Source organism: Terrapene carolina, unplaced genomic scaffold (genome assembly GCF_002925995.2).
Source record: "Terrapene carolina triunguis isolate 2854851 unplaced genomic scaffold, T_m_triunguis-2.0 Scaffold89, whole genome shotgun sequence".
Classification (NCBI taxonomy): Eukaryota; Metazoa; Chordata; order Testudines; family Emydidae; genus Terrapene; species Terrapene triunguis.
The window spans coordinates 26,847,316-26,863,106 of NW_020664440.1; the positions used below are offsets into that span (position 1 = coordinate 26,847,316).

Here is a 15,791-nt window from a genome sequence, read left to right on the forward strand (position 1 = left end):
CTTAGCAATTGGCTGAACAAGAAGTAGGACGGAGTAGACTTGTAGGCTCTAAAGTTTTACATTGTTTTGTTTTTGAGAGCAGTTATGTAACACAAAAAAAATCTACATTTGTAAGTTACACTTTCACGATAAAGAGATTGCACTACAGTATTTGTATGCGGTGAATTGAAAAATACTATTTCTTTCGTTTATATTATTTTTGATTATAAATATTTGCACTGTAAAAATGATAAAGTGAGCACTGTAAACTTTGTATCTTGTGTTGTAATAGAAATCAATATATTTGAAAATGTAGGAAAAAATCCAAAAATATTGAATAAATTTAAATTGGTATTCTGTTGTTTAACAGTGCAATTAATTGCAGTTAATTTTTTTGAGTTAATCACGTGATTTAATTGCGATTAATCGACAGCCCTAGTTTTTTCATTTAATAAAACCTCCAATGAGATTTTTTTTGGAGCTATGAAAAATCACAACCCTGATTTCAGTTAGAGTAAAACAAGATCTGATCGAAAGCCCATTGAAGGCAGTGGAAGGAGGACGAAGATATTATTGGTGAGATTTTTGGATACCTGTCCAATATTTTATTAAAACTTCTATCTTAATTTCTTAAAGACACAAAACAGAGGGAGAAATTACTGCCCTTCGACCCTCCGTTTTCAAATGGAGGGTGAGAGGGACGAGTCTTCATAATACACACTTAAATTAAAATCCTGGTTAATGTCTTTGCGAAAGGAAGGGGAGAACTTTCAACTTCATGCTCTCCTTCTGCCTGCCCTCTCTAAATTGCTTTCTCTGGCTGTGTGCTGGCTGTCTTTGAGCTTTGGCAATCCCTGTGCTGCCTGGATGCTTTAATCAATAAAATTATTGTGCAGTGATCCCACTTCTAAGTTAATAGAGCTGTCACACACCAGCTGTTAAGATCCAAGTCACAAACGTTTGGAAAGTTACAGTAATATAGCTAATTCTTAAATAGGAGAGTGGAATTTACTTAATCCAAAAATATTCTTTCCACCTGTATTTTTTCTAAAGCATCTCTTCTGATTGTCTGTAACTATTAAAAAACAGCTACGAAAGACTTCTAGCTTTAGATGACCTTCAAAATTTGTTTTTTTGCAAGAGTTTGCATCAATCTTTTTTTAATGTATATGTACGTATTATGTATAACGTGTTGAAAAAACTTTTTTGATATGGCATGTATAAAATACACATTTAATTTGGTATGCACGTCTGATATATTTAGAGCATTACAAAACCTGAATATTAAAGAAAATTAAGGAATTGTAACTGTCCACTGCTGCGTTTTAACTATTGCTTTTATAATTCAGCTGTGCTCATGAAGCTCCTTTTTCATTGATGTGAATGGTGTCAGGGAGAATTGCCCTTCGAGCATGCTCAGAAATTATTCTTTTTCAGTCAACCTTTTATTTAAAAGATTTTCCCCAACATAGCAAAGGCATTTGCTGCTGTTAAGGATTGTGTACCGGCAAAGTTTACAACTAAAGCTAGATGGGTTTGTTTTCTGTCTTTGGTAGCCCTCACTAAAAAACATGTATTTACAGTTTTGTAAGGTGGAAAAAATAGCCCCTTCTCACAAAACCCACCAATGACTGACCAAAATTTTCTCAAAACTCTGGGGTGGGGAAAACTAATTGGTTTGGGCTAAGGCTAAGCTTGAGAAGTAACTGCCCTAAAGAGCTGGACAGGAACCAGATTTCCATTTAATGGGAAATTCTATATGTTCTTGAATGGATCAAAAGCTTCAAAATTTCCTGTGAAATGAAATTCACTCCCCAAAATTGTTTTGAATTTTTTGATGAAATTATATTCCAATTTTAATGGGTTTTAATTTTTTTAATTAAAAGAAGTTTCTAAACAGTCATTTCAAAACAAACGGATTGAAACAACGTTCCAAACATTTCACAGCAGAATGCTTCCATATTATCAAAATGTTTCATGTGGTGTTTTTTCAAAAATGAAAATTAGTAGAAATTGACATGTTTCTACAAAATGTTTAGCTTTTGACCAATGGGCTTTTTCTGACAGAAAAACGTTCAGTCTGAAAACTCCCAACCAGCTCTAGCTGCCAGTATGATATCAGATGATCTGAATCTTCTCTTTGGCCTCAACACAGTGCGCTTGGGCAGTGTTACTGTCCAAGGTTCACCCTGAGGTCTCCTTTTATTAACTTATGTGACTTGGCTGTTATTCCTTTTTCCTGCAAGACTTGTTGATTCATTACTTAGCTCTCCTTTTGTCTGAGGGTATGTCTACACTACAGGATTAATCCGAATTTAGATAATTCGAATTTGGGAAACAGATTGTATAAATTCGATTGTGCGCGGCCACACTAAGCACATTAATTCGGTTTTTAACCACATTAATTCGGTGGTGTGCGGCCACACTACCCCATTAATTTTAACCACATTAATTCGGTGGTGTGCTGCCACACTACCCCTAATTCGAATTAACAAAATCGATTTTGGTGCTACTCCGCTCGTCGGGGTGGAGTACAGAAATCGATTTTAAGTGCCCTTTAATTCGAAGTAACTGGCTCCATTGTGTGGACGGGTTAAGGATTAATTCGGATTAACGCAGCTAAATCCGAATTAAAGTCGTAGTGTAGACCAGGCCTGGCTCTCCACTTCCTCCTGAGTTTGGAGCTACTGAAATCCACCTGCTCTGGTTGCCAGAGAGGTCAGCTGACTAGCCCTGTATCTCCATGTAGGGTTCTAGAACTAAACATGCTGTCACATGCTGTCTTAGACATAGAAATTGTATCATCCAAATCAGCAAATGTTATAACACTTATATATTTGCTCTGCCAGATATTTTCTAAAACTATGGGTTGGCATCCATATTATGCCTTTTAGTGAATGTATGTCTGCTAATGGGGAGAAATTTAAATGCAATATAACTAATAAAAATGAAATGTAAGGCAATCCAGCAATTAAATGGGCAGTTTTTGTGTACCTGTACAATTAAATGGGTATAAAGCTGCCTTGGGTAACAAACTGGGAAAGAAACTGTGTTCTTCTGCCTCTTTCCTTGAACTGTATAGCCAGCTGTAATGTCTAACCTTACTTTGAAAGAGCTTTTCCAAAATCAAGTGAAACAAATTAGCTTAACTGATAAACCTTCCAGGGAAAACTTTTAAGATTTTTAAGCTTTCTTTTTAAAAATAAGAATCAAAAAGGTATACATAAATAGCATACTTACTGGCCACTCTGTAAAATCAGCAGAAAGAGTTAACTTATCCTGGAACCCTTTATGACCTGAAAAAAACTGAAGGGTTGAATGATTGACATTTTCTGTGATTGTTATGATGGCACCTTTTGGCTTTCCCATCAGCCATTAGTTACACAGCATAAGATTTCTGAAGTGACATGTCAGCTCCTAAGCTCTACCCTGTCTACAATGCTTGTTTTTCTTGAAAGACTTTATCAATGCAGACTTTAAAAAAGGTTTTTAAAAGGTGTTGTGTTTACAATTTATTCTCTGAAGTAATGTATTTGTATAGATATGAACTATTGAGAGTGAAAATGTATGCCACGTTTACTCTCCTCACATCACTGAAATGCATTCGCCATGTGCCTTCTCTTCTTGCCCCTGGACTCCCTTAGATGGGGAGATAGGAGAGCGGGCGGTGAAAGGGCTAATGGTGTGATGAAGAACCAGCTATACCAGTACTAACGCATACCTGTACAGAGCTGCTTTATGGCGGTGGTTGCAGAGTTAAAGTATTATGTTGCTTGAATTTAGCCTTCCCACTAAAGATTTCATTACGTAAATACAGCTCTAGTGAATCTTGGATGCTGAAAATGTTTGAGATGAAAGTTTTGGGGTGGTGGTTGTTGTGGTTTTTTGTTTGTTTGTTTTTTTACAGTTTAATGCTATAGACTCGATCTCCCTTATAATTGTTGCTGATTACCAAAATATATGTAGAAGAATCTTTTTTCTAATAGGCCTGCTTTTCCTCCTGGTAGTCAGTAATGCCCCAGCTCAGTGTTTGACATCATATTTGCTTCCATTCCTACATGCAGTAAACACATTTTCTTGGTACAGTCTTTCACAGCCTAATACCAGTTGTACAACCTTTTAAATTATAAATATAAATCCCAGATGATAATTTTTGAGAACAGCAGCTCTTTAAATGAGCTGGTTAGTCAATGTAACACACTAGTTGTTATCCTCAATAACACAGAAAAACAACTGTTTGAATATTCCTGCTATAATCATGTGAAAACTGTTTCAGACGGAGCAGCTTTCCTATAACTTTCCTTTGTTACATATATCTTGTAATCCTCCTAAGAGGGCTGTTCAGGCCAAGGCAGTTATCACATCTCTCTCTAAAAATACATCACCTAGTGAACGGACTAGTGTCATATCTTTTAAAAAAAATATTGATCTATGGTAGCCTTAACTTCAGTAGCTCACTTGCCTTTATGTCTGACCCTTAACATGTCTTTTTTTTTTTTTTTCTCCCCCTGTGTTTAAGCAAAAAAATATTGAGGGGTAGGTTTACTGGGGATTAATGACTGGCTAGGAAGCATTGAGGGCTCAAGGCCAGTAAACCCCCAGTCAGTGTCATGCACTGAAGTAGTTATGGCTGCTGAAAATTGATATGAAGATTTTACAGTATTATGTTAATAATATTGCTGAATGCAGTGGTATTGTAGCTGTGTTGGTCCCAGGATGTTAGAGACACAAAGTGGGTGAGGTAATATCTTTTATTGGACCAACTGTTCGGGGAGAGAGACAAGCTTTCGAGCTTATACAGAGCTCCGCGTATCTCTCTCCCCAACAGAAGTTGGTCCAACAAAAGATATTACCTCACCCACCTTGTCTCTCGAATAATATTGCTGTTATAAAATTACTAGGATAACATTTTAGTGGAGTCACTTCATGGTTGCATATCATGCCCCTCAGTCCCCTACATCCTGTTTTAAAATTGAAGATTGCAGATGTTTGCAAGGCTAGCAGTGAAGTGAGAAGTAGTGGGTCATAGGAGGACATCTCCTCTACAGCTGCAAGAAGCAGTGAGTGGGAGAACTGCAAGGAGGCTGAAGGAAACCAGGAGCTCACTCTTCCCTCCAGAGGCTAGAGGGGAAGTTGGTGGCAGCCTGCTCTTACATCTCTGGCACTGAAGAGTCTTTATAATGAGGCCATCCAGTAGCAGCCAGCTGCCTTCCCCAGTGCATGTGTTTTCACAGCAGGCCAGATCCTTAAGGGTATGTCTATGCTGCAGTTGGATGCCCATGCTAACTGACTAGGACTCAGGCTGTGTGGCAGTTTAATTGCAGTGTGCACGAACCTGAGCTTTGAGACTCTCCCACCTCTCGGGTCTTACAGCCCCGGTTCCAGCCCATGCCTGAACATCTACACCGCTATTAAAAAGCCCCTTAGTCCAAGCCCCGTGAGCCCAAATCAGCTGGCATAGGCCAGCTGCAGGTTTTTAATTGCAGTGTAGACATACCCTAAGTGTAGCCAGGCTTACATTTTATTTTGGTAGGTTATGTGGCCAAAAATGGAGAGGCTGTGCACTAGTCAGTGAAGACCGAGGAACCATGCTACTCAGTTTACAATGTAATACATGTGTTCTTTGTATAATCCATGTTTAGGTATCTACAAATTTATTTTATTGTAAAAAAACTTCTGAATGTGACAGTTATGCAGAGGCAGTTCATATTGCAGAAAAATTTTGTGGGACACAGACCAGTGCAGTCTGGGTTGGATGGTAATAATAAAATAGTCAAACTGTCAGATGGACTGTACAGATTTGGTCGCAAATGCATAGCTCTGATCAATGATGTATTAGCTTTTTATTCACACAGTACAAAATGTCTTCATAAATAGTAGTGTATCCATTTACTGCCGCATTCTATATGACAGATTCTTTCCAAATAACATTTCTTTGAAATCCAATTTCTTTTCCCTCTTCTCTTCCCCGTTATAGAGTAGTACAACAAGAAGCTCAAAGATCGCAGCAAGTTTCACATGACAGAAAGAGTCCCAGCAGAACTAATGGTTGCAGTGAAAACAAACCCATTGATATCCTGGAAATGCTTAGCAAAGCCAAGGATGAATATGAACGAGTAAGGAAACTTGTGGGGAGGGAGGATTATCTATATTAGTAATGTAAAACTAGTCCAAGTACTTCTTTTGATTAAAGACCTAAGGTAGATCTCATTGAAATCAAATGGAACTTTACCTTTGCCTTCAGTGAGAGTTGGATCAGAGCATAGTCGGGCAGTTTTGTACATAAGCATTATAACCTGTATCAGACTTTTTCAGTAATTCTTTACATTTCAAGTTAATTGCATTCACTTCTTGAGGTTCCTTTTTTCTTACAATAGCAGTTCTAAAGTGAGATGCTTAAGTAACACTTGTATTAAATTGTAGATTGAGGTTCCCACCAGAGGAGTACACTATGTTTTTTTTAAGATCTAATATTTCACATATAATTTTAAAACTGGACATTAGGAAATAAAAGTTAAAGTTGTAATATTCTGATTTTGTTGTCTTTTCTGAAATTGAGATAAAAGTAATTAAACACGTGATACAGTATTAGAATTATAGAATATCAGGGTTGGAAGGGACCTCAGGAGATCATCTAGTCCAACCCCCTGCTCAAAGCAGGACCAATCCCCAACTAAATCATCCCAGCCAGGGCTTTGTCAAGCCTGAACTTAAAAACCTCTAAGGAAGGAGATTCCACCACCTCCCTAGGTAACCCATTCCAATGCTTCACCACCCTCCTAGTGAAAAAGTTTTTCCTAATATCCAACCTAAGACTCGCCTACTGCAACTTGAGACCATTACTCCTTGTTCTGTCATCTGCTACCACTGAGAACAGTCTAGATCCATCCTCTTTGGAACCCCCTTTCAGGTAGTTGAAAGCAGCTATCGAATCCCCCCTCATTCTTCTCTTCTGCAGACTAAACAATCCCAGTTCCTCCAGCCCCCTAATCATTTTTGTTGCCCTCCGCTGGACTCTTTCCAATTTTTCCACATCCTTCTTGTAGAGTGGGGCCCAAAACTGGACACAGTACTCCAAATGAGGCCTCACCAATGTCAAATAGAGGGGAATGATCATGTCCCTCAATCTGCTGACAGTGCCCCTACTTATACAGCCCAAAATGCCGTTAGCCTTCTTGGCAACAAGGACACACTGTCTATTCATATCCAGCTTCTCGTTCACTGTAACCCCTAGGTCCTTTTCTGCAGAACTGCTGCCTAGCCATTCGGTCCCTAGTCTGTAGCAGTGCACGGGATTCTTTCGTCCTAAGTGCAGGACTCTGCACTTGTCCTTGTTGAACCTCATCAGATTTCTTTTGGCCCAATCCTATAATTTGTCTAGGTCCCTCTGTATCCTATCCCTACCCGCCAGCGTATCTACCACTCCTCCCAGTTTAGTGTCATCTGCAAACTTGATACTGGCTGCCAACTAGACATGGAGCCATTGGTCACTACCCGTTGAGCCCAACGATCTAAACAGCTTTCTATCCACCTTATAGTCCATTCATCCAGCCCATACTTCTTTAACTTGCCGGCAAGTTAATCCGCTGTCTTATCTCTTTGACAGTATTTGTAGTCTTTTTGGTAACAAAGATATATCATGGAGCAGTTCAGGAGAAATGAGCACTGAAGAAGACTTTTTTATTAAATATAGTCATAAATGTTTAATTTTTTGTAATACACATTCTCAAGAGATTCTGTTTTGTACATGTTCTGCACTGTATTTCAGACCGCATTTTTTCCCCTTACTGAAATTCACTGGAGGAGATGGATTGATTGAGACATGAATCATGATAGGATGTGCTTTACAGGTCCAAATTTAAATACTTCAAGGGGTGTTGAATCATGAGGCAAAAGACCAAGGGCCTTCACCTACCCGCGAACTGTGATTTAGGCATGTTGTATAGCCTGAAATGACTTGCTGCCATTAAATTAAAAAAACTAAAAACCTCTGACGTGTTTAGAAACATGTCAACCCCTATATTATTCTGAAATGCTATGTATGTATGTATGTATGAAACCAGTCTCTCCTTTTACAATTTTCAGCGCATCTGATATCAAATTTGCTTTTGCCAATTGTATGTTTGCAATTGTTATGAACTTCTCTATAAACATACATATGATTTTAAACACTTATGGATGTTATGTTTTATTTAATTTGCTAAGTGACATTCTCTCAGATATTAGTTGTGACTACTATTAAAAAAAATCTTTTAAAATAGTAATTAGTGTTAGTTTCATTGCTTTCTTTGATTTTGTGTCAAGCTATAAAGTGAATCAGAGCCAAGGATAATCCCCTGGCTTTCCACTCTAGTGTATTTGTTTGTGTCAAATTTTACCAGATAAGCAAAATTGAGCAATGCTAGTTCAAGATGTGGTATTAATAAAAGAATGACCACATTAGTTTTAGAAGGAAACCTCTTGTGGCATAGATTGACATGTCTGCCATTATTTAATTATAGAGTCTTTCTCTTTATTCTTTTGTCCATGTATTTCTACACTGATGCTGTGTAATTTAAGTAAACATATTTGCTGTAAAGAAGAGCGTTTCTTGGGAGAACATGCAGTCTTATTTCTTTACAAATTATTCTGGGGCACTCAAGTTGATAATTACACATGAATTTGTATTTCAGTATTTAAGAGCAGAAAGTACTTATCTGCCTAGTACATTCCAGATGGATCATACAGTAATCCTTGTGTGCAGCCCACATGAGATTGGCAGAGAGTCAGCATGAGAAGGGGACAGAGGGAGAGCAAAAAAGAGATTTATAAAGGCCAGAGTGATTTAATCTAGGATTCTAAATCAGTTTAATCCTCCAAGTACACTCTACATCAAGTCCATATGTGAAAATGAATGAATTCTGAGATTTTTGTATCAAGTGGGTAGATGCTTTTTGTTGGTTGGGGTTTGTTTTGCTTTGTTCCCTCCCCCCAAGATTCTGGAAGATAATGAAGTGTATTATAGCCAATCCCTTGGTCAAAGTGAAAAAAAGCCACATTTCTAAATCTTATTTGTAAGCCACAAAACAGTCAAGGACTTTAAGTCTAATGTATGTTACTACTTAAATGTTAAAAGCTGATACGAGTTGGGGAGAAATCTCCTGGAATCTAAATATGTAGTCTTTGTTTTATTCCTAAATCTGTTGCTCAGTCACTGCGTGCGTAGACTGTCAGTCCTTCATGAGTTGAAACTGAGCCGATCACAACACGCCTTCCAATCTTCTCTCGCTCTGGCCATCCTTCGCCATGCTTGTCCATATCTCCTTGTTAGGAAATCATCCCACCTCTTTGGAGGCCAACCGCGTGGCCGTTTCTGTTCTTGCGGATACCACTTGGATATAGCTGCGGTCCATCTGTTGTCGCTGAGACGGGCCACATGACTCGCCTACCGCATTTTGCTGAGCCTGCTTTCAACAATAACGTTTCGCACTCCAGACTGCTGTCTAATTATTTCGTTTGGGATGTCATCGCGGAGCAAAATGCCCCAAAATGTTCGTTCCATCACCCTCTGTGTGACAGACAGTTGATGTTCTTCAGTCTTTGTCAGTGACCATGTTTCACTGCCATATAACATCTCTGGAAGCACGGTCGAGTTGAAAAGATTCGCACAAGTTGTTTTGCCGATCTTTCCTTGGAGGATGTCCTTGATGTCATTGAATGCGCACCATCCAGCTTTTTTTCTGCGCGATAGTTCGCCTTTCTGGTCGTGACACATGTTGACTTCCTGGCCCAAATAGATGTATTTATCAACCTCTTGGGTCTGCTCTCCTCCAAGAGGAGTCACTGAGAAATTTTAAAAACAAAAAATCACAGCCTCAAAGCCCTTTCAGAAAACCCCCAAAATGAACTGTAAGATGCCATTTGCTGGCTTTGCAGCTGTAGCAGTTAAGTAACAAGAGCCATTCCCCTGCTTTGTGCTGACATCACTTGATGATGATGATGATGATGATGGTGTTTAGAGATATCGTAGGTGCTATATAGGCTGAAGTTCTTATAGTAAGTTGCATCAATTTCAGCTTTTTAAATAAATGCATCATAAACAATACTCAAGTGAAAAGCCACTTGAATCATGAAGTTGCCTTATTATCTTATTGTATTACAGTTGGGACATTTATCTAACATCTCTAAACAACATGGGATCTGTAGTCTCAACTAATGTCCTGATTTTCTGTGCTCTTCTTGCCTTGTATTTTACAAGTGTTAATTTGTTCCTCCATTAATGCACTTGCACAATTAAATAACTACAATAGAGATAACATAGATAACTAGTCCTTTTTCCAGTGAATGAACATGTACAAATCCTTGAAGCATAATTTTTTATGTGGTGTAAATTCTTGCAGGAATGAAGTTAGCAGATTTTATTGTTTACAGCTAGTGTCCGTAGTTTACATGATTGGCACCTTTTTTTAATAAATTGAACATGTTTCTATTAAGTGGAAAAAAAATATTAAACTGAAGTCCTGTAAATTTCCCAGTAAGAGAACAACAAAATAATAGTGAACACAGCGGGTAGATTTAATATGGTGAATGTCATTGTCTCATTATATTTAAAACTTATAGAAATCAACAAGATCTACATTCTGTATATATGAGAGTGGAAAAGGAAGTGCCGACTGAATTATAGCAATTGTGCTGCTGGGGTAAGGATAGAAAACAGATGTATTTATGTAAATGTTTTCTTTTTTAGACTCAGATCAGTGACTTAAGAATTATATCAAGTTCTGGAATGCAGCAAAATGAGAATCCCACGAAGACGGAAAGCATGGAGACTTCAGAACAAACATCTTCAACGTTACAAATGCAAGACCAGGTATGTTCAATCCAAACCTAAACAAAGTGACAATCCTTTACTAATATTTATCATCAGTAATAGAAATAGAGCATGTTCTGCACAAGTGAGATTTTTTCCAGTACTTCTGCAGCACAAAAAGTGTGTTTGTTTACAATTCAGTAAAAAAAAAAAAAAATTGCCAAGATGCATGTGTTCCTAAACCCAATGACTGTTAGAGATCTGTCTCCTGAATCCTTTCTCACTTCTTCCTGGTGTATGTTATGGCCTTTTTTGTCTGACCTTTTGGCTTTGGGTAAAATTTTCAAAGGCATCTAAGTGATTTAGGAGCCTTGATCCCATTTTCAGTAGAGGCGTGAACATTTAGGAAATTCAGTCTAATTGAAAGTCAATGGGACTCAAGTTCCTAAGTAACTTAGATGCTTTTGAAAATTTAATCTCTTTTCTATATTCGGAAACTTTTTCTAAAAATTCCCCACCATTATTACTGCTGTTTTATTTCCATTGGTGGTAATGCTAGTATAGACAAGAGGGTAGATCCTGAACTGATATAAATGATCACAGCTCTCTTGAAATCAATGGAGGTATGATAGTTTACGCAGGCTAAGGATCTGAACCAAGGGATTTGTGGTTACTAGCATTTTAAGTAGTGTGTCTGCTAGACCTGCTCTGAACAGGGTTAGAAGACATGCTTAAAAACCAACAGCTGGTCAGAGATTTGTCTATGTGAGTGATCCACTGTTGCTCCTACCAATAGAGTTTTAAACTGTGCAAAATATCCTAATGTAAATGCATTGCTTAATTTGCAGTTTCTCTCTCTAACAGAAGTTTTCCATGGTTCAAAACAGGTTTCCTTTCTGATTGGTAAGCAGCATCACTGGGCATTTTGTAGCATGGATATTGTCAGAAAATAAATAACTGACTAAATTTGCTCATAGGCATTCACCCACAATGAAGTCATATAGCTTCCTACTTTAGAGAAGATTCAGTTAAAACAGTTCTAATGCTGTAATTCAGGGGTAGGCAACCTATGGCACGCGTGCCGTCTTCGGCACGCGAGCTGATTTTCAGTGGCACTCACACTGCCTGGGTCCTGGCCACCGGTCTGGGGGGCTCTGCATTTTAATTTAATTTTTAAATGAAGCTTCTTAAACATTTTAAAAACCTTATTTACTTTACATACAACAATAGTTTAGATATATATTATAGATTTATAGAAAGAGACCTTCTAAAAACTTTAAAATGTATTAGTGGCACGCGAAACCTTAAATTAGAGTGAATAAATGAAGACTCGGCACATCACTTCTGAAAGGTTGCCGACCCCTGCTGTAATTAGATGCCACACAATACATCAATAAGTTGTGCCTACTAACAATGCCACCTAGTGGAGGCAAAAATGTAATGCTTAAGCATTAGGTAATCCTTAACTTCAGAAAATGACCTTTAGCGATTTGGCTTAATAATTGGCTGGTTTAAATTCCCTGATATGGTTGTATTCCACCATATCTTCATGCAAAACAAAACAAAAACAAGTATTCTTTTTTTGCATTTTTAAATTTGTAAATGAAATATAAAGATGTCTGTAGTTTAACATCTTTGGAGGAATGACTGCAATTAGGAAGGCAGCTTAATATTTACAAAATAAATCCAGAAGCAAACACATATGCAAATTGCCCTGTAACAATAATTCTTGGGGAAAAGGGGGTTTTTATAGAGAAGTTGAGATTAGATGTATTTTTAGACTCACTTTAATAAAACCTTTTAAACTGAACTATTAAAAGATTTATATATCAGCGATTTTAGAAACCTTTAGTCTAGTTATTACATAAAAAATTACAACCAGTTCTAGTGTCGGTGGTGGAAATGACTATAAGTAACTAAATAGAGGTTCAGATGCAATCAACAGTACGTGAGCAAGCTTGATTTTTTTCCCCTTTATTAATCTAGAGAAGCATCTGCACAAATGAAGGGAGAGTAAGGAACAGCTCCATCTCCAATGAGTAAAATAATTTTCAATTAAACGAAAAATTCAGAAGGGCCAGGTTTTTCGTACTTTAAAGCAGGGGTGGGGAAATTCTGGTCCCCTCCTTAATTTCATCTGGCTCACAGCAAGTCTCCTCACCACGGGAAGCTTCTTAGGTAACTTCTAAAATAAATTACTGACTATCAAAACAAACCTTTCAGATTAATTGATCTAAGCACTCTAAAAAGCCTTTGCTCAATTGGAATTCTATACAATCTGGATTTAGCTCTGCAGCTATTGGCCCACAGGAGTTTAGCTCTGTGCCATTGAAGAGTCCTGTCTCTTTCAAGGATCTCTTTCAGTCTCTCCATAATTCCAATTTTGGCCTCTTGCATTTTATTAAACCTGCCCTCCCATCCCCCTGCCATGTATGGCAGTTGGGCTCTTTGAAGTGGCTTCAGGAGATGCACTGAGCATGCTACTGTGGAGAGGACTCAGACCCTAATAAATTTGGTGGCTGGATTGGCTTGTTGTTCAACCAAGGGGGAAAAGTACAAAGGGATTACATAGCCCAGTGAGAGACCCTACTATCTTGTTGACAGCTCTGAAACCCATCTCAGCCAGGGAAACGTCCCCAACCCCAAAGTGGAGGTGAGAGTCTGCTCCATCAGCATTTGAGGTGATGGATGTGGATGGAGAAGGTTACGGTCACCTACACTTAGACAGGAGCTCCTTCCTCTGCCATGACCCAGTATTTGAGGACTGTAGAGTATCGCTCAGGAAAGACTTGTGAGCTTTTCATATTTAAAGGGACTGGTCTTATCCTTCTCCTCCCCTTACTCCTCTTAATTAAACCCTTCCTGATCCCAGCACAGAGGACAGGCCTCAGAATAGAGAGAGAAATATACAAGAGGTGGGGAGCTCACTTACAGGAGGAATTCCTTGCCCAATGAGCAGCTCTTCAACTCTGAGCCATGCAGTGGGATAGTGCTGGAGACCAAGTGATAACCTGAAAAGAACGGCCTACTGTCCAGCCCTCATTCTCATCATCTTGGGACTCATGCAGTCTAGAAGGCAGAGTGAACTCAAGGATAGATAGGGCTCTCAATGGTTGTCTCTTGGATGTCTCCCAAGTGAATGAAAACATACACCTCTACCCCGATATAACGCGACCCAATATAACACTAATTCGGATATAATGCGGTAAAACAGCGCTCCGGGGAGGTGGGGGGGCGGGGCTGCGCACTCCGGCAGATCAAAGCAAGTTCGATATAACACGGTTTCACCTATAACACGGTAAGATTTTTTTGGCTCCCGAGAACAGTGTTATATCGGGATAGTTGTATTCGGAACTAACCTTTTCAGCTAATATAATTTTACAAGTATTAAATTAAAGTATTTAATTAAATTAAAGTATTTAAAATCTCTTATTAGGCTGGCCTGATGACCTAGTAACGTTAGATGCCTGCAAGTCACCAGGGCCTGATGAAATGCATCCTAGAATACTCAAGGAGCTAATAGAGGAGGTATCTGAGCCTCTAGCTATTATCTTTGGAAAATCATGGGAGACGGGAGAGATTCCAGAAGACTGGAAAAGGACAAATATAGTGCCCATCTATAAAAAGGGAAATAAAAACAACCCAGGAAACTACAGACCAGTTAGTTTAACTTCTGTGCCAGGGAAGATAATGGAGCAAGTAATTAAGGAAATCATCTGCAAACATTTGGAATGTGGTAAGGTGATAGGGAACAGCCAGCATGGATTTGTAAAGAACAAATCATGTCAAACCAATCTGATAGCTTTCTTCGATAGGATAACGAGTCTTGTGGATAAGGGAGAAGCTGTGGATGTGGTATACCTAGACTTTAGTAAGGCATTTGATACGGTCTCGAATGATATTCTTATCGACAAACTAGGCAAATACAATTTAGATGGGGCTACTATAAGGTGGGTGCATAACAGGCTGGATAACCGTACTCAGAGAGTTGTTATTAATGGTTCCCAATCCTGCTGGAAAGGCATAACGAGTGGGGTTCCGCAGGGGTCTGTTTTGGGACCGGCTCTGTTCAATATCTTCATTAACGACTTAGATATTGGTATAGAAAGTACGATTATTAAGTTTGCGGATGATACCAAACTGGGAGGGATTGCAACTGCTTTGGAGGACAGGGTCATAATTCAAAATGATCTGGACAAATTGGAGAAATGGTCTGAGTTAAAAAGGATGAAGTTTAACAAAGACAAATGCAAAGTGCTCCACTTAGGAAGAAAAAATCAGTTTCACACATACAGAATGGGAAGAGACTGTCTAGGAAGGAGTACGGCAGAAAGGGATCTAGGGGTTATAGTGGACCACAAGCTAAATATGAGTCAACAGTGTGATGCTGTTGCAAAAAAAAAACCAAATGTGATTCTGGGATGCATTAACAGGTGTGTTGTGAGCAAGACATGAGAAGTCATTCTTCCGCTCTACTTTGCGCTGGTTAGGCCTCAGCTGGAGTATTGTGTCCAGTTCTGGGCATTTCAAGAAAGATGTGGAGAAATTGGAAAGGGTCCAGAGAAGAGCAACAAGAATGATTAAAGGTCTAGAGAACATGACCTATGAAGGAAGGCTGAAAGAATTGGGTTTGTTTAGTTTGGAAAAGAGAAGACTGAGAGGGACATGATAGCAGTTTTCAGGTATCTAAAAGGGTGTCATAGGGAGGTGGGAGAAAACTTGTTCATCTTAGCCTCTAAGGATAGAACAAGAAGCAATGGGCTTAAACTGCAGCAAGGGAGGTTTAGGTTGGACATTAGGAACTTTTTCCTAACTGTCAGGGTGGTTAAACATTGGAATAAATTGCCTAGGGAGGTTGTGGAATCTCCATCTCTGGAGATATTTAAGAGTAGGTTAGATAAATGTCTATCAGGGATGGTCTAGACAGTATTTGGTCCTGCCATGAGGGCAGGGGACTGGACTCGATGACCTCTCGAGGTTCCTTCCAGTCCTAGAGTCTATGACTCTATGAAAAAAAAAAAAA

The 15,791-nt window shown here is 38.7% G+C and overlaps 1 protein-coding gene across 1 annotated transcript in view; it reads left to right on the forward strand.

The window, feature by feature from the left end:
• DCP1A (decapping mRNA 1A) overlaps positions 1-15,791 on the forward strand; it is a 56,508-nt gene that overhangs the window by 17,091 nt on the left and 23,626 nt on the right. Inside the window, exons 5-6 of the mRNA XM_024223486.3 lie at positions 5,957-6,095; positions 10,706-10,828. Of these exons, the coding sequence (XP_024079254.1) occupies positions 5,957-6,095; positions 10,706-10,828 (262 nt within the window). The remainder of the gene's footprint in view (positions 1-5,956; positions 6,096-10,705; positions 10,829-15,791) is intronic.